Raw genomic sequence first — 22256 nt, forward strand, 5'->3', positions numbered from 1 at the left:
TGACTCCGAAATAATGTCAGAAAGTATTTTTTGTGTGTAAGAGGCTATTTATTTATTTATTATATTTTACATAATTCACAAATTAACCATATTTGGCACCTAAATATTTAACAAGGCATTTACAAGGATAGCCCAAAAGAAACATTGCTCCCAGAGACAGAACTTCCTGTCTTAAGACTAAAAAGGCCTTTCTTCTTCCTTGAGTTGTAATGTCAGAATACACCCATACCTTTTTCCCACAGAACAACATCTGAGAATTACGAAAATACAGTTTCATAACAGTATTTAAATCTTGTTCAAAAATTAATGAGGCCACTAGAGTACATCTCTCAGAATCCTCAGAGAAGTTTCCAACACAGCTAAATTATCTAAAGTGTCAGATTTTGTTTCCTGAGCTCCTTTCTAAGAGGAAATATAATAAACTTTATTTAAAAGGCAGTATAGCTGTAGAGGAAAAACTCAAGACTGCAATCAAGTACTTCTTAAAGGCCTCTGTGGGAGAAATCCCCAGAGATCTAGGAAAACTAAGAAAACGTAGATTTAACCTTCTATTAAATTTTCAATAAACTCAATTTTCCTATGTAAAGTTATTTTATCTTTCACAATAAACGCTGTCAAATTCTATAATCCTGTGACTATTTCCTTGAGAGTCCCAATTTGAGTGGCAAACTCCCTTTTGGTGCCCTCTAAACTTTCAGTCAAAGGATCAATTTTACTCACAAGAGCAGAAACGTCCTTCGCTGACTTTTCTATGGTAGAACTCAACCTCTAGAGAGCCTCCCTTATACTCTTTAATGAAACCACTCCAAAGCTACCAGCAACTTTCTTGACTGCTCCGCCGACTCCCTCGGCAATCTCACCCCGTTCTGGATACTCCTCTTGCATTACTAGGAGAGAACTCCAACAGTTGCCTGCTTGTCGGTTGGGGAGAGTGTAGCTTCTAATCCAAAGGCAGAGAGCTTTCCTTTTCTCTACACAGCCGGATTAATTTCTCCAATTCCACAGATAGGAGTCTTTGCTGCATAGCGGCCTATCATTTGTTGCACAGGTGAGGAGGTTCTAGCGACCCAGGGAACTGCCTTGATAACCCTCTTGGTATGTGGCATAATGGCTAATAGAAGCAATGGTAAAAGCAGCAATACAAGAGAACTCACACTCCCTCCCCCAATGTAAAAACTTTTGTTTTGGTTTTATGTATGTTTGCTGTATATTGATTGTGTGTTTTAGAGCCAATTTTTTACTGTTACCTACTTAGAAATATTTCTGATAGGTGGGCTATAAATTTGTCTTAAAAAATAATAGCCCTCCAAGAAGAAGTTTATGTAGATTGGTAGAATATAAATAAATGAAAATGAGATGAAATTCTTCCTTTTTTAATGGTTTTAGACTTCAGATAGCTCTCCAAAATGCAATAACATTAACCTATGTCACAGTTCTCATTGTGAGAATTCCATTACAAAACATTTCTCATATTACACTGACATTTACCAAAAATAAATTAGTGTTCCACAATACATTGTTCAGCATACAAGTCATAAAAGGTTAATCTTACCTTGTCTCCTTGAATTCCTTTTGTACCTGGCTCACCTGGAGGGCCACTGATACCCTGAAGCAAGACAAAAGTATCTCATTATTGGTTGAACATGCAGAAATATATATTTATTTATTTATATATTTGTTTGGTACTAATTTGTAGTTATGCGTCTAAGTGCACTTGGCATTCCATAAACTTAGCACCTAAACGCTATAGGGGTCCTTTTGCTAAGCTGCGATAAGCACTAATGAATGATTATCGCAACAAAAAATGCCTTACCACGGTGCACACTCAATCGTCCCACAGTAATTCTGGAATTGTTGTGCGGTACCCATATGCTAAAAAAAAATATTTTTAAGTGCTGGGGGTGGGACTGGGACAGAAAGTGACCATGTTCTGTGCTAATTGCTTAGCGAGCTACATTGCTGCATGTCCATGGTTAGCGAGTGAGCCCTTACCGCCTACAAAATAGTTGGCAGTAGGAGCTCACATGTTAATGACCAAACACGAATGGGAAAATTAGCATATGGACATTAATACGGAAAATGCGTAATGCCACTTTTACCACTGTTTGGTAAAAGGGCCCCATAGAGGGGCATAATCGAAAGGGACGCCCAAGTTTTTCTGAGGATGTCCTCGCAGGACGTCCCCTTGAAGGGGCGGGAAACCCGTATTATTGAAATAAGATGGACGTCCATCTTTCGTTTCAATAATACTGTCGGGGACACCCAAATCTGGAAATTTAGGTCGACCTTAGAGATGGTCGTCCTTAGATTTGGTCGTTTCTGATTTTCGGCAGTAATGGAAACTAAGGACGCCCATCTCAGAAACGACCAAATCCAAGCCCTTTGGACGTGGAAGGAGCCAGCATTTGTAGTGCACTAGTCCCCCTCACATGCCAGGACACCAACCGGGCACCCTAGGGGGCACTGTAGTGGACTTCAGAAATTGCTCCCAGGTGCATAGCTCTCTTACCGTGTGTGCTGAGCCCTCCAAACCCCCCTCCCAAAACCACTACCCACAACTGTACACCACTACCATAGCCCTTACGGGTGAAGGGGGGCACCTAGATGTGGGTACAGTGGGTTTGTGGTGGGTTTTGGAAGGCTCACATTTACCACCACAAGTGTAACAGGTGTGGGGAGGGATGAGCCTGGGTCCGCCTGCCTGAAGTACACTGCACCCATTAAAACTGCTCCAGGGACCTGCATACAGCTGTCAGGGAGCTGGGTGTGACATTTGAGGCTGGCATAGAGGCTGGCAAAAAAATATTTTTAAAGTTTTTTTTTAGCGTAGAAGGGGGTTAGTGACCACTGGGGGAGTAAGGGGAGGTGATCCCCGATTCCCTCCGGTGGTCATCTGGTCAGTTTGGGCACCTTTTTGAGGCTTGGGCAAGAAAAAATGGACCAAGTAAAGTCGGCCAAATGCTCGTCAGGAACGCCCTTCTTTTTTCCATTATCGGCCGAGGACGCCCATGTGTTAAGTACACCCCCACCTTCGCTATGCTTCTGACACACCCCCGTGAACTTTGGTCATTCCCGCGACGGAAAGCAGTTGAGGACGCCAAAAATCGGCTTTTGATTATGCCGATTTGGGCGACCCTGGGAGAAAGACGCCCATGGGCGTCCTTCTCCCAGGGTCGCCCAAATCGGCATAATCTCCCGATTTGTGTCGAAAGATGGGCGCCCTTCTCTTTTGAAATTAAGCCTGAAAGCCAACTTGGATTTAGTGAAGGGAAATCTTGCCTCACCAATCTATTACATTTCTTTGAAGGGATGAATGAACATGTGGATAAAGGTGAGGCGGTTGATATTGTGTATCTGGATTTTCAGAATGCGTTTGACAAAGTACCTCATGAAAGACTCCAGAGGAAATTGGAGAGTCATGGGATAGGAGGTAGTGTCCTATTGTGGATTAAAAACAGAGAACAGGGTTAAATGGTCAGTATTCTCAATGGAGAAGGGTAGTTAGTGGGGTTCCCCAGGGGTCTGTGCTGGGACCGCTGCTTTTCAACCTATTTATAAATGATCTAGAGATGGGAGTAACTAGTGAGGTAATCAAATTTGCCGATGACACAAAGTTATTCAAAGTAGTTAAATCGTGGGAGGATTGTGAAAAATTACAAGAGGAGCATACAAGACTGGGTGTCTAAATGGCAGATGACGTTTAATGTGAGCAAGTGCAAAGTGATGCACGTGGGAAAGAGGAACCCGAACTATAGCTATGTCATGGAGTCACGGACCAACAAAGGGATCTAGGTGTCGTTGTTGATGATACGTTGAAACCTTCTGCTCAGTGTGTTGCTGCGGCTAAGAAAGCAAATAGAATGTTAGGTATTATTAGGAAAGGAATGGAAAATAAAAATGAGGATGTTATAATGCCTTTGTATCACTCCATGGTGCGACCACACCTCAAATATTGTGTTCAATTCTGGTCGCCGCATCTCAAAAAAGATATAGTGGAATTAGAAAAGGTGCAGAGAAGGGCGACGAAAACGATAAAGGGGATGGGGCGACTTCCCTATGAGGAAAGGCTAAAGCGGCTAGGGCTCTTCAGCTTGGAGAAAAGGTGGGACGCTGTCCAGCGAAGGCTTCCGGGGCAGGCCGAAGGCAGCTCTTACATTGCTGCTGCTGCCATAGGAGCCACCTTTTCAAAATTATTGGGGGTGCTAAGCCCAATGGAAATGACACATACAAGGAATTTTCTCAATATTGGGGGTGCTCAAGCACCCACAGCACCCACAGAGTCGGCTCCAATGGCTGCTGCCAGAAGCCTCAAAGTTTAAAGATGTGCAGAGTGGGGCGGACGTGGAACGAGAAGGGGAAGAGTGATTACCACACTAGTCGGGGGACGGGGAGGGGGGAAGGACACCCATGCCGCACTGGGGGGGGTAAAGACGGCAGCACCGCACCAGTCGGGGGGAGGAGAAAGACGTCCATGGCAGCACCCCCTCACAAGCTGCACCTGGGGAGGTCCGCCCCCACGGCACCACCATCGGTACGCCACTGGCTAAGGGGAGATATGATAGAGGTCTATAAAATAATGAGTGGAGTGGAACCGGTAGACGTGAAGTATCTGTTTACGCTTTCCAAAAATACTAGGACTAGGGGGCATGCGATGAAGCTACAATGTAGAAAAGGTGGTTAGCTCAGCAGAGTTTTAAAAAGGTTTGGACGGCTTACTAAAGGAAAAGTCCATAGACCATTATTAAATTGGGGGAAATCCACTATTTCTGGGATAAGCAGCATAAAATGTTTTGTACTTTTTTGGGGATCTTGACAGGTGTTTGTGACCTGGATTGGCCACTGTTGGAAACAGGATGCTGGGCTTGATGGATGTTTGTTCTGTCCCAGTATGGCAATACTTATGTATTTATGTAAACCAATGGTCTATTATCCTGCTTCCAACAATAGCCAATCCAGGTCACAAGTACCTGGCAGAATCCCAAGTAGTAGCAACATTCCATACTACCAATCCCAGGGCAAGCAGTGGCTTCCTCATGTCTGTCTCAAGGACTTTTCCTTCAGGAACTTATCCAAACCTTTTTTAAACCCTGATACACTAATCAGCTGTTACCACATCCTCCTGCAACAAATTCCAAAGCTTACCTATTCTTTGAGTGAAAAAATATTTCCTCCTATTTGTTTTTAAAGTATTTCCATGTAACTTCATTGAGTGTCCCCTAGTCTCTGTACTTTTAGAAAGAGTAAAAAATTGATTCACTTCAACTCATTCTACACCACACAGGATTTTGTAGACCTCAATTATATCCCCACTCAGCAGTTTGTTTCCAAGTTGTGGTGACTTTGGAAGGGGTCAAAGTTTCCACCACAAGTATGTCACGTAGAGGGAGAAAGGGACCTGAGTCCCCAACTCCATAATGCACTACACCCACTACTGCAGGGACCTGCATGCTGTTCTAAAAGACCTGACTTTAACATCTGAGGCTGTCATAGAAGCTGGTAAGTCATATTTTTATTCACATTTGAAAATAGGTTTTGAAAATACAGATTTGGACGTTTTCGTGAGAAAAACATCCAAATGCTGCTTTGTGCCTCTTTTTAGACATTTTTCTTTTTCGAAAATGAGCTAACATAGGTAGAGCGTGCTGCATCGACACTACCTCCATGGTAGCGCGGGCACCCTGCAGTAATTTCAAAGTTAGCACGCGCTGTTTCCCACAGTAGAAAATAATTTTCTATTTTCTACCTCGGGGGGCGTTCCCAGTGGTAATCAGCAGCACGGCCACATTTCTACACACTACTACTACTACTACTTATCATTTCTATAGCGCTACTAGACGCATGCAGCACTGTCTGAATACCGCAGGAGTAGCGTGTGAGCCTTTACCACCAAGTAAATAGGCGGCATTAAGGGTTCAGGCAATAAATAGCCGTGCACTTTTTTTTAATATTAGCACACGGCCATTTACCACCCCATTAAAAAAAGGCCTTTATACCCGTTGCAGTAAAAAATAGCCCAGCACGTGCTAATTTCATGCATCCAAACTAGCGCAGGCCACTTTTTACTGCAGCTCTGTACAAGGGCCCCTATGTGTCTTTATAAAATAGTGCCAAAATAGGTGCCTTTCTACTAGTTAACCTAGAAATCCTTGTTGACAATAATTCTATACTGCCCTACAATGGTCAAAGGAAGCAAGTGCCAATTTTTACTGAAGCACTTGCTTCCTTTAGCCACTGCAGGGCAGTATATAGTGTGCTCTAACAGTTATGCACTGATTCCTTACATAAAGGATATAAAGGCATATACACATGAATATGTGCACATATGTGTATATATGCTATTTTGTAAATTCACACATAGGCGTTAAATCCACTATAAGTGCCAATTCTGTAAAGGTCAATTCGCACTGAGCAACCTTTATACTACAGCACTTAGCATGGATACCTACGCCCAACTTTGGGTACGAGGGTTTACACCTGCTGAAACCTGGTAGAAATCCTGGTGCCCAACTGAGGGCAGTTGGGCATGGAAATCCAAGTATTGTATAACATTGCACCTAATTCCCGGGAATGTCCCTGACCTGCTCATGCCCCCCCCCCCCCCCCATGGCCACTTCACTTTTTGAGTTGCATGCTAGGGATTTAGGTGCCCAGTATGACAGAACAGCAATGCAGATCCACATGCAAATCCTAATTAGTGCCAATTAAAACCAATAATTGACTGTTAGCATCTAATTGACATTAGTTTCCGCATACATCAGGGATCCATACCCAAATTTGGGCGCCCTAAATAGAATCTGGGGTAAATTGTATATAAGCGCACATTTCACAGATAGGCATACACATAGGTGGAATCAGGAGGAGCAACGTATAGAACAGTTATATGCGCAAATCACCACAACTTAGGCACATACACTTATATCAGATTTATGGCTGGTGTAAGCCTTCACACCTAACTTATAGGCATATATTTTCATGGTTAACCTAATACTCTATGAAGGAAAGTGGGTGCCTACGTTTCTTTATAGAATAGGCTCCTACCAGTAACTCAATTGTAGAATCACCCTCTTTATATCCTGAGCTACCATTTTTGTTTTTTCTACATAGTAACATAAAAGATGGCAGCAGATAAAGACTTACGGTCCATCCAGTGTGCTCAACAAGATAAACTCATTGTATTTATTTATTTATATCTCACATTATCCCAAACAAGTTTGAGTTCAATGTGGCTTACAATAAACAGTATTGGATACATAACAAAGAATAATGCATAAGAAAGTAATTTGTTGTAAGAATCCAATTTTACAATACAGTATCATAAATGTACTGGGATAGCTATGGATATTTAACATTTAGAAAATCTATTATGAATGAGAAATTGTACACGAAGCAAAGAGAAAGTTAATGGTAAATAGAGTAATAACCAATTCAGGTAATAATTAATTGTTTGAGATATGGTTGTTCTTTGTGAGGGTTTGTTTGAATAGGAACGATTTGAGGATTTTGATGAATCTAGTATATTCTTGTATATTTCTTATTTTGGGTGGTAAGGAGTTCCACCACCATTTGGTTCCTAGGTAAGTGAAGTCTGCAGGTTGTAGATCTTTACTTTTTTCTTTTGCAATCTGGGAGGTGTAGTCTGAGATAGTTTCTTGTATGTGATACTTTATATGTATACCTGACCTTGATTTGTCCTTGCCATTTTCAGGGCACAGATCCTAATCCCTCAGACCCTATTTCATCCTCTGTGATTATACCACTTTCCAACTTTAGATCTCTTCAGTTGTTCAACTCTGACTATAAACTATAGGAACAAAATGAATAAAGGAAACATTTTAACTGAGCTACTACTGCAGAGCCAAGAAACACGCTGGGCTTTCAGCCTTACCACGTGTCCCCAAAGCATTTTAATCCCTAAATACAATCTTTCATTGTCCAGATCTAAAAAAAAATGCATTTCTTGCCATTTCAAGGCTGACATTTAAACATTAATCCTGATTACACATCATTTTTATATATATATATATTTAGCTGATTCCTTCTCATTGGAAGCTCAAGGCATGTAATATTCCGGCATAGGAAGTGTAATACGAGTCGAAGGAAAATAGAATCTATATTTTGAATTTGATATTTTAATATTGTGTTTTTCCCTAAAAGAGTTATGTGTTCCATTTACGTTTTTAGTTATAAGCTACTAAAATAGTCATGGACACATGAAGAGCAGCTCCATAACTGTGCACGTCTACTTATATGTGCTTTTCATGAACTTAAATGCCAAGATAATTGTCACTAATGCTTGTGTGTGTACTACATATTATTTTATAATGTAGTGTGTAATTGCACAGGTGGCATACACATGAGTATAGCATGGAGGGACAGGGGCATATCTTCAATTTACACATGTAACTTACAGAATACTGTAAGTTAAGTACATCACATGTGGCTTTACTAAAGGGTGTGAAGCCCTAATGTGTAGTTAGCATGTCCAAAAAGGCTCATCATAAAACATGTTAAAGCATTTTGATTTAATTTGCCTGTTGGTGTGTGCTAACCACATTTTATTTATCTTTATTTTTGTATTTTTTTCTGGAGGGGCATGTCACGAGCAGAGAATGAGCATGGAAACATTGACAGGCCATCACATTCATATTATCACATACTAACTGGCTAACATGGAATTAACGTGAGAGCACTTAGTACCTCATAAATAGGAGGCGGTGAGGGGCATTTTCAATAAAAAGTCTTTCAATTTTGGACGTTTTACTAGAAACGTCCAAACACTGAGTGGTGAACATAGCTATTTTGGAACATGAAAAATGTCTATCTTTTTTGGTTCAAAAATCACCATTTTCCTAGACGTTTTCTGCTTAATACATTTTTATTTTAGGACCATTTTGGAAAATAAAATATCCAAGAGAAAAATGCATCAAAACAAGCCATTGGGATGTCTGGGGGGCCATCATTCTTAGTAGACTGGCCACACAGACATCCCAACAGAGTAGTGGGGTAGCCTAAGAGACACTGCAGTGGACTTCACATAAAAGGTCCCGGGTACACATCTTACCATAACCCCCTTATATTGTATGGTGAGCCCTCCAGGAGCAGAAAAATACCTAATGTACATCACCATACACCACTATAATAGCTCTCAAGCCTGCATATGTAGGTACAGTAGATAGTGTATTTTGGAGGGCTCACATGTTCCACCAGAAGTGTACCAGTTAGAGTGGGATATGGGCCTGGGTCCCCTTCTATACAGTCCTTATAACGCCACTCGGGTCTTAAACTCATCATGAAAATCTGTGGAGACAAACGTTAATCCCAATTCCAATATTTCCAAATCAGTAGCAGTAAGAGAGCGATCTGAAAATGTTTATAACTGCTGATCTTATCCCATCTTTGCTCTGGTTTGCTGTACTCAATTGGTTTGAAAATTTTCAACACCTTGCCTGTTGGGATTAAAAATCTTGCTCTCCTGATGCCCTGATTCTTGCCCAGTGGATGTCTGTTTTCTAAAAAAGGTTGCCCCCTTGAAGTGACACCATACCCTTCCTCGCCAGAATCAGAATCGCTAAAGTGCCTATCAAACACCAATGCCGCTGTAGATTTGAAAGTTCTCTCTTTATACATCCAGATGTACACTTGATCATTGGAATAATCCCTCTCATCTCTTAAATTTCTTGATTTTCATTTGCTGAACAGATTCTCTGAAAGATTGTAACGTAACTGCCAAATCCGTATGCATTATGTTGTATTTCTCCACAGAATATCGAGACTGCAAACCAGCAGAGATCTCTTCCACTTTGCGCTTTAAATCCTGTTCAACCTTTGTAGTCGTCTCCATAATCAGAAGCATGAGATCCTGACTGTATTTGTTTAAGACGATATTTCATTTTTGAACAAATACATCATCATAAGTGATTAGGTGAGGGTCCTTCTGCAGCTGCAATCCTCTTGAGATCATATGTTTCTCGATTTATGGCGCCAAAGTGTCACTGTGCAATATGGCATGTGTCAAATGATTACTGGTATTCTCCAATTCACCCCAAGATACCTCCAAAAGACTTGCACTGTCATCATCCAATAAAGATGACCACTGCACAATTTTCAAAGTTGATCATCAGAATAACCAAAAATGTCCAGTTCAGTTTGAACCATGATCAACGGGTCACTGATCCCATTAAATGACAAATCAATTTTAATGGATTATGCAAATTAGCATACAGGGTTATAATTATACCACTACAGCACCCAGCACCAATCAAATTCACAAGCTGATCAATCACTGTAAATTTTATAATGCCAGCATCAATCAAAGCTTTTGCAGTAAGAAACTATTCCTTGAAATAATTTTTGGGAATCATCTGAAGTGGATTCCTTGAACAAGCAAACCAACAGTTTGTTGCCACTGTTTTTCATCCTCGGTTTCCCATATTTTTTTATGTGCCTCATGTGCTCTCTTTTCTCTAGTGCAAACATATTGTGCTCTCAATGGTAAATCTAACTTAATTAAGTACTTAGCTCAGTAACAGTCCAGTCTCTCGGACTCCCCCCCTTACTCCCCCAGTGGCCACTGACCCCCTCCCAGCTGCCTAAGATGTGACAGTGACAGTATGTATATACCAGGCTCTATGACAGCTTCTCATATGATGGCCATTCCTATTAGAGCAGCAAGCAGGTCCCGGAAATAGTGTAGTGGTCAGAGCAGTGCCCTTGTGGTTTAAATTTATGTTGGTCGCACTTCAAGACCTTTTCAAGGCACATCTGACTAAACAAAGTCTTGTATTATCAATAAAGTGATGTCTGCCCCATTAGTTCAACATTGAGTGGATTTTTCTCATTCTTGGAAGGATGTTAAGGGGCCCTTTAGGAAGCCATGGTAGGTTTACCACAGCAATGGAAAATAGCAAATTGGCTCTACCACCGGGCTTCTGCAGGAGTCCAGCAGTAGTTCCAGTGTGTCCCTTGCACAATTTCTGATATGCAAAAAATAATTTTTGTTTTAGTGCTAGGGCCTCACCCAGCAGTGATTGGGCAGTGCTGTGTGCTGCTCCGTTACTGCCAGGTCAGCGCAGAGCCCTTACCATCAAATAAATAGGAAGCGGTAAGGGCTCTCCCAGGAAGTGGCTGCACAGCATGTGCTTAACTTACCACATGGCCATTTCCATTGTTAAAAAACCATTTTACCCACTGTGATAAAAAGGGGCCTCGGCATGTGGCAGACCCGTGTGCCAGCAACACCACAGAGGTCCTTTCAGAACAGCTTGGTATAAAGACCCCTTCAATGGAGAGTGATCAACAGTATTCAGCTTGGGTGGGAGGGTGAATATTGATTGAACTATAAGGAGCGGAGCTACAAGAAGAAGAGCTGGATTTATCATTTAAATTCCGCAGGACTGGCGAGGGAGGGGGCAGGGAGGGCAAAATTCCTCCAAGGGGGAGGAAGCTTCTTTCTGCCTGCCTGCCTGCTTCCAGGACTGTCTCTCTCCTGCATGCCAGGACCCAGATGATTAAATTAATGCAATCATCCGAGTCTCGGCACACAGGAGCAGGAGACGACAGACCAAGGCTGGATGAGCAGTCAGACACAGGCAAAGGAGGTACCTCCTTGGACACAGTGACAGGAAGATGTGGGGATGGGGGTGGAATGAATGTACGAGGTGGCACGAGTGTGTTGAGGAGCACAGCACCGTGTTGGTGTTGGTGGTGGTCCAGGTGGGGGGGGAGAGTCCTGTCCCAGGCCTGGCTGTGTCTCTCAGCAGCCCTGAAATTCTGTGCAGCCACACAGATTGAACCTTGAAATTGACTGGTGGTCTGTGTATTGAGGGATCCAGTTCAGGTTTTTTTCAGCAGTTTTTCAGCTGTTTTATGACATATGCTGGTCACATGATAATATATTTGGATGAGGCAAACGCCATCACCATCTTGAGAAAGAGGAATGCTATCAGTTTTTTAAAATTCGTATAGGGATGAGAGTTTTGAGAAAGTTATGTTGCTGGCATCATTTGTAATGCTTTTCTTTTTGATTTTGTACAGCAGATGCAAAGATATGAAACATTGGCCATGTCAGCAGTGAGTCCGAGAGATGAAAGACTGTTACTGAGCTAAGTACTTAATTAAGTTGGATTTAGTATTGAGAGCATAATATGTATGCACTAGAGAAAAGAGTGGACAGGAGACACATAAAAAAATATGTGAAACCGATTATAAAATTTACAGTGATTGCTCAGCTTATGAATTTGATTGATGCTGAGTACTGTGGTGGTGTATTTTATAATGGCATTTGTGCACACAGCTGGTACTCGTAATACATCATCAGAGCACCTAACATGTAGCGCCCAGTTATTTTTTATATACTGCTTGCAAACCTGAAAGGTATCCAAACAGTTTACATTCAGGAACAGTAGACTCACAATCTGAGTTTGTACCTGAGGCAATGGAGGGTTACGTGATTTGCCCAAGATCACAAGGAGCTGCAGTGAGATTTAAACTAGGCTCCCCTGGTTCTCAGCCCATGGCATTAGCCATTAGTTACACACATCCTTACCAGCTTTATGCCAGCTCTGGTTTTGGGGTGGTCATATGTAACCCTTTGTTATATTGGAGCCCCGAGTGGGAGGAGTCCAGCATTGAAGGCACGAGTCCATCTCACACTTGGGGATGATCTGATTTCTGGAGTCCCAGTGTGGGGTGGAGCTGATGACCTCGATATATAAGGAAGAACAGTGCTGTAAAACTTGTCCTTGGTAGCCAGCCTTAAGAAGATTCATAACCCCTGCCAAGTGACCCATTGGGCTGTAAGAGGGATACCTGCTGAGCCAACCCTTATAGCGGACACAGGATCAGGGTCATTCATGTCAAATTCCTGAGCCATTTAGGGGAGCCTACCTGCGGTTGAGATTGGGGAGTCTCGTACAACCTGGTCTCGAGGGTAGGATGCTGTCTGCCCGTGGCTGGAGATTTGCCTTCAGGGTAAAGCCCTGAAAGACTTGGACAGTTAATGCCGGATCCAAATCTCCGTTTTTACTGTTATTACATCGGAGAGCAGTGCAAGGTGTCATCAGCTTACAGGTCAGGTGTAAGGGGCTTTGTACATGTGCCTAATCCAAGAAGGAAAGATTGCACATTCTTGTGACTGTAAAATCAAGCCTGTAATAACATCTTCATTCTATGCTGAGGACTTGCTAACAACCAATGTTGAGTTCCAGCTGAAAATAAAGTTCAGCTAATTTCTTGCACTCTCCTGACTATAGAATGGTTCCTGTGTGAGAGCTGAAGGGGACCTGAAGCAAGTGATTTACACCCAGCCTCTCAGACCCCATATGGCCCGACTAAGAGAGAAGCAGGTTACAGACCATTTTGGCACCTAATGTGGGGCTTGAAGGCTGCAGGAGCAAGAAATTTCAGCTAAAGACTGCAAGAGTGACCTTCCTTGTGGATTACAAAATATGGAGGCCATTTTGCAGACCTGGGATTTACAAATTTGTTCCCGGAAAGATAGAATGTATCTGCCGGTGGAAATTCAAATTTTCCCGCCTGTGCGGAGCCGCGCTAAGACAGAGAAAAGCACACCAACAGTGAGTACCTGGGAGAAGGGCAGGAGAAATTCACTGAGTCAGAGTGAGCGATTCCCACGCCAGCCAGGGAAGGAGGAGGGCGGCACTGTCTAGAAGCGGCAGACAGTGGAGAGTTGAGTGCTAGCTGCCAATGGACTGTTGAGAATGAGCAACATACTCAAGTCGGAAGTCTCAGCGCTTAAAGGAAATGTAACAACTTTAATCAAGGACAATCTTATTATTCATAGAAATTGTGAGCTGCTAGAAAACTTCAATAGGTGCTTAAATCTTAGAATACTGAATTTTCCCCATCCAGCGGGTGTCCCCCCTACGGATTTATTTAAAAGCTTTCTTATTGAGAAGCTGTTCTAGAACTGACACTAACTTCACCCTATTGTGGTGTCTACATCTTGGCACCAATTAAAACAATTGCCCCAATATAGTACGCTTCATCATTACCAACATGAACTGCATGTCAGTAGGCAGCAAAGAGGGTATACTGAAATAAGTAATAGTTCTGATGCACTAGAATGTAAGCCATGAAGAATAGCTATTTAGCAGGGATGAGGAGGGGTTTTTTGTAACTGTTATTCCAAGTTAGAAAAAAAGAAACTATGAGACACATAATGACAATGCATTAGATCATAATAAGTGCATAATGAACTGTTTAGGGCACACTGCTCAGAACTCACAATTTTATTAGCTGTCTCATCACACTGAGTAAGCACCTGATTATCCTTTCCTGACAAAGCAATCTTGCTAGGGTTATTTATAAAATAATAAAACATGCAAAAAAAAAAAGGCAGAAAATCTACACTGAGCATATAAAGGCCACGAGGTTAATGCACACTGAGGGCTCCTTTTACAAAACGGCACTACCGATTAGCTGCACACTGAATGCAAAGAAACCCATTCTATTCTATGCGCTTCTTCACATTCAGCGCACGCTAATTGGTAGCACCGCTTTGTAAAAGGAGCCCTAAAAAGCCAAAACCACCTACTCACAATTCATTCACCATGCTACCTCATTTGCATATTCTCTGAAATTTTTATTTGCTGCAGCTCCATAGGAATCAATAGGGAATACTCTAGCCCTCATACTGGTTTGCATGGTTTATTCATCCGCATAAGTTTATTTTACATCTTTCACTCATAGTTGTCCTCTCTGTAAATGGACAACTCTGTGGAGGAGTAAACTAGTGGTTAGTGCAGCTGACTTTGAACCTGGGGAACTGGGTTTGATTCCCACTGCAGCTCCTTGTGACTCTGGACAAGTCATTTAACCCTCCATTGTCCCAGGTACAAATAAGTACCTGTATATACTATGTAAACTTCTTTGACTGTATTGCAAAAAAAAAAAAAAAAACAACCCACAGAAAAGCAGTATATCAAGTCCCATTCTCTTTCCCCCTTTCCCTTCACTGGTCAATCAGCACAGACATTTCCCTTGCACAACCCATGCAATTATAGAATTACTGCATTGCTCTTAAGGCCTCAAAATCCCAAAGTCCCCTTCCATGCCACCCTGCAAGGCAAGGAACACCTGCATCTGGGGCAGAAGTAAAATGGCATCCAGCAATAGGAGGTCTCCTAACTGCAACCCCCCACCCCCCCCCCCCCCCCCCCCCCCCCCCCACCCAGGTAACTTTTAAATCCTTCTGTTCTTCACTGGCAGCAAGCAGGGACTCCTACTCGCTGCTCATTCCAGCTTGAACTTTCCCTCTGACATAACTTCCTGGTCCCACAAACAAGAAGTTACATCAGAGGGAGGGCTCAAGTCTAGAGCGAGCAGTGGGTAGGAGTCCCTATTCGCTGCCGGCAAACTATAGAATGATTTAAAAGGTATCAGAGGGGGAGTGCAGTTAAGAGACCCTCCCCCCATTACCGGGGGAGGGGGGAGAAAAGAGATGCTGGGAGTCTTCAGATGTGGAGCTTGAGGATCCCTGCAGGCCACATCACTGCTGTGTTGCTGCTGAGTGGTGTCCCTGCTAAGACAGCGCCCAAGGTGGTCTGCCCCCCCCCCCTCCCTTACTACTGTGTAAACTAATACTTTGCTTTTCACTTGTTGGGCACAGTTCACTAATCGGATTCATCTCTTTGAAATGTTTTTCAGGCAGTCATTGACCCCTAAAGGTACCTGGTCCTAGACTAAGAGACAGAGGGTACACCCTGGTTTCTGGGTACTAGGGAGCTGAACTGGAAAGAGCACAGCTAAAGTAGGGGCTTCTCAGGGAAATGAGGTCCCAGAGAACCAAAAGTGGCTACTACAGGAGAATCTTCCTGATCACATTGTCATTGTCCATCATGGAGTCCCATGTGCGTGTTGGCAAGTATCTTTATCTGTGGTATCTGTCTAGTATGCTACAGTGGCACCAACTGTGCTCGCCTGTCTTGTTTGTGTCATTTTGGCCAACATTTCCACAGTACATCCTCCCTCCATCTGTTCCATTTGTACATTCGTGTGTTTCTGCTGTGGCATTGCTCCCTTTCTGTGCTTTGTGTAAAGTCCTCTGTTGCAAACAACGGAAAGGAATGAGCTTTTTTATATTCCCTGAGTAGCATCTGTCTTAATGCTTCTCTTTTTCTTTATTACATACATTGTATATCTTCTCTATTCTCTGCACTCTACATTTGCATTCTTGATTCAGGCTTTTTAGTTGAGCTGTGTAACTATTATCCTGTATATCCAAATTTCTTTCCAGAACTTTGCAGCAGACTTGGCAAGGGGTCAATTTCCTGACGTCCAGGCACATCACCAGAAGAAACAAGTCTACATTCCCTGGGCTCCAAGTTGAAGATGGAGTTGTATGTTCTGTCTTTTTCCCCTACTTTGCACCTGCCACTTTCTGATTTGTCTGTGAGGCATCTTGATTGACTGTCCTTTTTAATACCTCTTTCAAGCTCATCCAGATATACTGATATTCCCCCAAAAACAACGCAAAGAGGAGAAAGTGCCAAAGAAAGAAAGTAAGAACCCACAACCTTCTTCCTCCCCCAACTAAAGAGGAATTTGGAGGAATTTGAAATATGTATTAATTTTTGTGTAAGAATACATAATGTATCTATGTCTGAGTGATGGATTTTTAGTGCATGTATGCAATGATTCCTGCACTGTAGTTATGTGGGAATGAACATCAGGATTATATTTTAATGATGGGAAGATACTTGCCAGATAGATAAGGACTGCATTTCAGTATATAAGTGCCGTGATGTGCTGCAGTGACATGATACTGTCTTTTTAAAAAGTGGCAAGAAACATCTCTGAGACAATGGAATCTAATAGAATTTGATGAAAAAAAATGTAAATATGCTTTTCCTATCATAGGAAAGAATAAACGCTCTAAAGGCAAAAGAGAAGCATTGCAGACTTATTCCTGCTCTAAACAGCATTGTAAATGTGTTTTGCGTAGAAGCCTTGGAGGTGGAAAATAAGTCACATATCAAATTGGATGAGTAAACTTTTAAGGGAAGAGCCAGAGGCATACTGAAGCTCAGTAATGGTGAGAGTAGGCAGGTTACTCTTTCTGCATATATTGAATATCTTCTTTTGTGCTTTTGATGGTTTCATAACAGCATAAACAGCAGCCAAATATACTCTTTTATAGTAGAAAGTCAAAAAAGCATGATACTTATCCCCTATTTACCAAAGATGAATTGACCCCATTATTTGTATGCTATTGATGCTACTTTAGAAATCTATTCTATTCTTGTGATTTATAGTCTGTGCTAATCTCATCACCAGATTCTAGGTGGATAACAAACCAAACCAAAGACATCTAACCAGATACAGACATTTACAACAATCATAGATTACAGTTTAGACAACTGTATCAGAACAGTTAAAATAATAAGATTTTAAAACTTTTAAAAAAAGAAGATAAGATGAAATTAATCTGAAATCCACCAAAAGATTCCACTGCTTTGTTCCCTGATATCCAACAGAATTATCAATTAATGATTTTAAACGAATAGATTGTACTGAAGGAAAGCCAAGTTTCAACAAAGATTGGTACCAGGATTCTGTATGGTTAACTGGAAATGAAAGATAGTGAACCAAACCTTCTAGACCTATACCATATATAGTTTATATACTAATGTTACCAATTTAAAATTGTACCAAAAGTGGAGTAACCCAATCATATTTAGTTCCAACAATTAGACAAGCTGTCGTATTTTAGAGCAGCTGCAGAATTTACTTACCTGTGGTCCCCTAGATCCTCTTGGTCCAAAAGGACCTTCTGGTCCCTGTATGACAAAAAATAAATGAAGTACAAAGTGAATAGCAGACACACGTAACAACAGTCATTGCTTTTCCAGCTGACTTTTTCATTTTACTTAAGTACAGATATTTCTTCCAACATGGTCAGTCTGGAATTATAGATTACAACTCTAGGAAGCTGATATTCAGAGGGCTTAGGCAGCTAACCTTGAATGTTAGGCCCTAAATTGACCTCTTAAATTGTCCTAGGGCTGAGGACCAAAGTTTATGTTCCAAGTTTCACTAGGCTCCTAAAATTAGGAGCCTAAAAAGTGGGGGCAGACTTAGAGGAAAGGTAAAATGTATAAGAACTTAGCACTGATTTTCAGCACTAGGCACCTAAATTGGGTTACTAAATCTAGGTAAATGAATAGCATAAATTTAGGCTCCTAAATTTACGTGAATTTTCAGTTGAAAACTTGCTACTAAGTTTGGCTGACGATAAGGGACAAATTCAAGGCCTTGTTTAATAAGCCAAGCTATAGGCACACTAGTGTTTTTAGCGCAAGCTAAAAATTAGCACGTGCTAATGCTACAGACACCCATAGAAATATATATGGACATCTCTAGTGTTTAGCATGCCCTAATTTTAGCACACGCTAAAAACGCTAGTGCATCTTAGTAAACAGGGCTTTTAGGCATCTAACAGAGGTATCTAAATTTAGGAGCTCAACTTTTTTTTAAAATATCAAGCCCTATGTTTCTATTTCATGTTATTAATATACTCTAAGTACAACCCCACTCGGATCCACTTCACCACACTGTGGGACCACACTGAGTAGAGCTAAAACACCATGGCTGCTATATGGACATTGCATGACTAACATAAGTCCCGTTTTTTGCATTTTTTTTGTGTGGGATTTTGCCAGATGGGCTTTAGATTGTGTGCATTCAAAGAAGCACAAATTGAAAACTAAAACAGGGTATCATTGATTTGCATGTAAAACATTTTAAAAATATTTTTTGAAAAACTTTGAAAAATATAAGAAAACCCTCATTGAAAGGTTTTGGGGATCAGTGATTACTTTTTCACTGTGTGCTTCTAAGAAATTTGTGTTCCGGTTGCCACAGTAGGATGAGATCCCCTTTCCTCCCTTAAATTAAGAGAGTTGTTTACATTACAATTAATATACTCTAACCAGATGTCTTTCATGCATTCTGTATCTTACTACATGAATACTACCATTGGCAAAGTCCTATTGACAATTATGCCTTAATAGTTTATTGTAAACTAAATATTCTTTTTAAAAGGTTTTATTTGTAGAATCAGGATTTTTCATGTACAATAGAAAGCTCAATATGATTCCAGTGTAAGTTGACAATATTTCATAGTATTATAGCATGATATGTTGGTTCAATTTTTTATTTAATAGCATTCATTGTTTTCCTTTATCCTATCTTTTATGCAAGATTTTACTTCATTTCCAGAAAAATAGACATTTTTCTGAAAGATACCAGAATTATTTAGAACCCAACTTCCTCCTTACTTCTGCTTTTATGTAGATCCTTCTCCTCTGCAACTAGACAGTGGAGCCACCGGAACTTTCCTAACTTCCATCAATATTCTTGGATTCATCTTGTCCAGTCCCATTATTTTGCCTACTCTTAGCTAGCTCTTCCCAAACACAGTCTTCTGAAAATTGTTCAACATCTACCAAAACACAGTCTTCTGAAAATTGTTCAACATCTACCTGTCTTCCATTCTTATTTGTATTTGTTTTCTAAGACCCTAATCCCAGCCCTTCTTCTATGAACCACCAAACAGAACTATTCATTAAACTTTATTCTCATCAACCTTAACAAATTCATTCTCTTTATCCTTGAGTTTCACAAAGCCACTTTTGCACTTGCTCCATTTTTTTAGATATGCTAGCGACAGGAGCAAATGCAAACTGGCTGTTTGAAGGATGAAGGAAAGAAATATATAAAGGCTGATGAAAATAAAGCAGAACTGTTCAACAAATATTTCAGTTCTGTGTTCACAGATAAAGTGCTCGGAGTGGGACCAAAAAACCAGATACAAATAGGAGTAGAATTGAGGCAGGTCTCAAATGATTTCCAGAATACTGTGTTCATAAAGAGCTAGCTAAACTATGAGTTGACGAAGTGATGGGGCCATACAGGATGCATCTGAGTGTACTGAAGTGCTCTGATGTCTGACCTTCCAAAAGATTAGTCTTCTCTTTATTCAATTTTAAATGATGAGAATAAATCCAGTAATTTATCAGTTTCATACATGACAGGATATGAGATAAAGTGTCATCCCAAGTTGGTAGACAAGGTAGAAATACCATTATCTGCATAGATGAAATGCATGAAATTAGCCTTATCTAGTAGTGTACCCAACGAGCTCATAAGTAAATTGAATAGAACAGAGGAAAGTTAGGGTCCCTGCAGAACTCCATTGGTTACATTCCATTTTGGTTCTATCCTTCTTAACTGAATAACAATGATTCTTCAAAAAACCTTCTAGCCAGGACAGGATCTTGCCTTCAAGTCCACATTGATAGTATATATTGATCAAGATCTGCCAATTCACCAGGTCGAACGCACTAGAAAGATCGAATTGTAAGACAACAGTGGTCTGGCCCTTATTTGAGATACTCTTGCCTTGGGTTACCATCTCAGTATTGTAATTAACTCTAAACCCAGACTGAATGGGATAAAGAAGGTCATGCTAGTTTAAAGAAAGTTGCACATGATGTCAGAAAGGTGCTTGAATATTATTATCTTAGCTAGGGTAAGAGTGGATAAACATGTCCTGCTATACAGTATGTGAAACCAGTGTCACTCCTTGTGTGTTAGTATGTGTTATACTGGGGGGGGGGGTCTGGCAATTTCCTCCTACACTCGTATGCTTCCAACCCAGTTGGAGCCACAGTTGGGAGCTGGTGTCATGAGACTTCATTCACAGCTACCTGAGGATTATTTTTTCTCCTATTTGGTAACCCCTCGTGACACACATTAGCTAGCCATCACAGCAACAGTCCTTGGTTGGGGTCTTCTGGAATGCTACCATTAAGGGCTCTATATTTGGTCATTAGGTGTTGCCACTGCTCAGTTACTGGAACTCCCTCCATTACAGGGGCTGTGACCACTGCCGTCACATTAGCCCTACCACTGGGCAACCCAGAGGCCAGAAAACCTGAACTAGAAATTGAATCCAGATGTTCCACACAGTTGTGCAAAGCACTGCCATTGATCCACCAAGTCAGGACTCTGTCCTTAGCATTAAACACATTCTTGGAGCCATTGGAATACCAACATCCCAATTTTTCTAGAAATAAGCTGACATAAAATAGAATGTTTGCTTCGTAAAGGGGCTGGGCTAAAATAGTCCCCTCTCTTCCCCCCAAAGACTCCCCTTTTGCTAACTCCTCCCCCCAATAGCTCCTCCAGCTCAGACTCCTCCATGGCTTCTCTAATGCTGATTTCCCCCTGAATGCCCCCCTTTTTCCCCCAACTCTCCCCACTCCCCTCATAGGTTCCCCTGACAAATCCCAGGAACTGTATTGGAGTTGGGGCAGGAGCAATCCCCTGTTGCTTCTGCCTCTTTCAGCACCTGGCTCAAAATGGTACCAATAACCCCTAGTGGTAGTCTCTCTGGGGAGTAAGATGCCCAATTGTTTATTTTCTTGTAAATACCATTATATTCTACAGTTAATTAAAAATATTCCAGTAAAGCTGTTTATAGAATCCTGTCTGGTCTGGGAACATTTTGGGGTGCAAGGGGAATTTGACACAGAGCTAGGAAGAAGCAGGCACATGTCCCACCACCTTGATTCCAGGTACTGAGCTCCCCCAAAATCTGACGGTGTATGGGGCCAGTCTTCTACAGGGTACAAGCAGCTGTAGGGTAAACAGGGTAGACTACAGGTTACATATATTTCCTCATTAGCCCTCTCTAAGGATGACTTTGATAGGTATGAAAAGAACTTTTTTAATTTTGACAACCATAAATAAAGCAAGTATTTCAGCAGGTAATCCCATATGTTTAAAGAATATTAAAGTAATGGGAAAGGATGCTGGGGTTAATGCACCTTTGTCTGTCTCAAAATGGCTTTTATGTTCTTAAATCTGGAGCAATCAGGTTATCTTTTCTTTTATTCTTTTGCTTTAATGTTTGCTAATATTATTGAACTGTTCTGTTTATTGTTTTTATTGAAAACCTCTTTGATCAGTTTTCAGAAGAGCCAGTTTTTTTGTTTGGCATTTAATTTGCCTACTGACAGCCAGAGCCAGTCTTAGCAATTGCGAGGCCCTGTGCATACCAATTCAGTGGGGCCCCATGCCCGCCCCCCACCCCCCATCAGCGCCCTCCACCTGCACCCCCCTCCTGTGCCCGCCACCATAAGCCATAATTTATCAGAGATTAATAGGAGGTTTAGAGCTCTCAGAACCCCACCTTATCCCGTACCTTGATGTGTATCCACCACGTTTCAGTA

At 41.4% G+C, this 22256-nt stretch overlaps 1 protein-coding gene across 2 annotated transcripts in view; it reads right to left on the reverse strand.

Annotated features, from left to right (window-relative positions):
• Positions 1-22256, reverse strand: part of COL28A1 (collagen type XXVIII alpha 1 chain) — a 378659-nt gene that overhangs the window by 304468 nt on the left and 51935 nt on the right. For both annotated transcript variants that reach the window (XM_030200920.1, XM_030200909.1), the window contains exons 10-11: positions 17754-17798; positions 1553-1606 (exon numbers count right to left, since the gene is read on the reverse strand). In XM_030200920.1, coding sequence (XP_030056780.1) covers positions 1553-1606; positions 17754-17798 — 99 coding nt within the window. The remainder of the gene's footprint in view (positions 1-1552; positions 1607-17753; positions 17799-22256) is intronic.

This window comes from Microcaecilia unicolor, chromosome 1 (genome assembly GCF_901765095.1).
Source record: "Microcaecilia unicolor chromosome 1, aMicUni1.1, whole genome shotgun sequence".
NCBI lineage: Eukaryota > Metazoa > Chordata > Amphibia > Gymnophiona > Siphonopidae > Microcaecilia > Microcaecilia unicolor.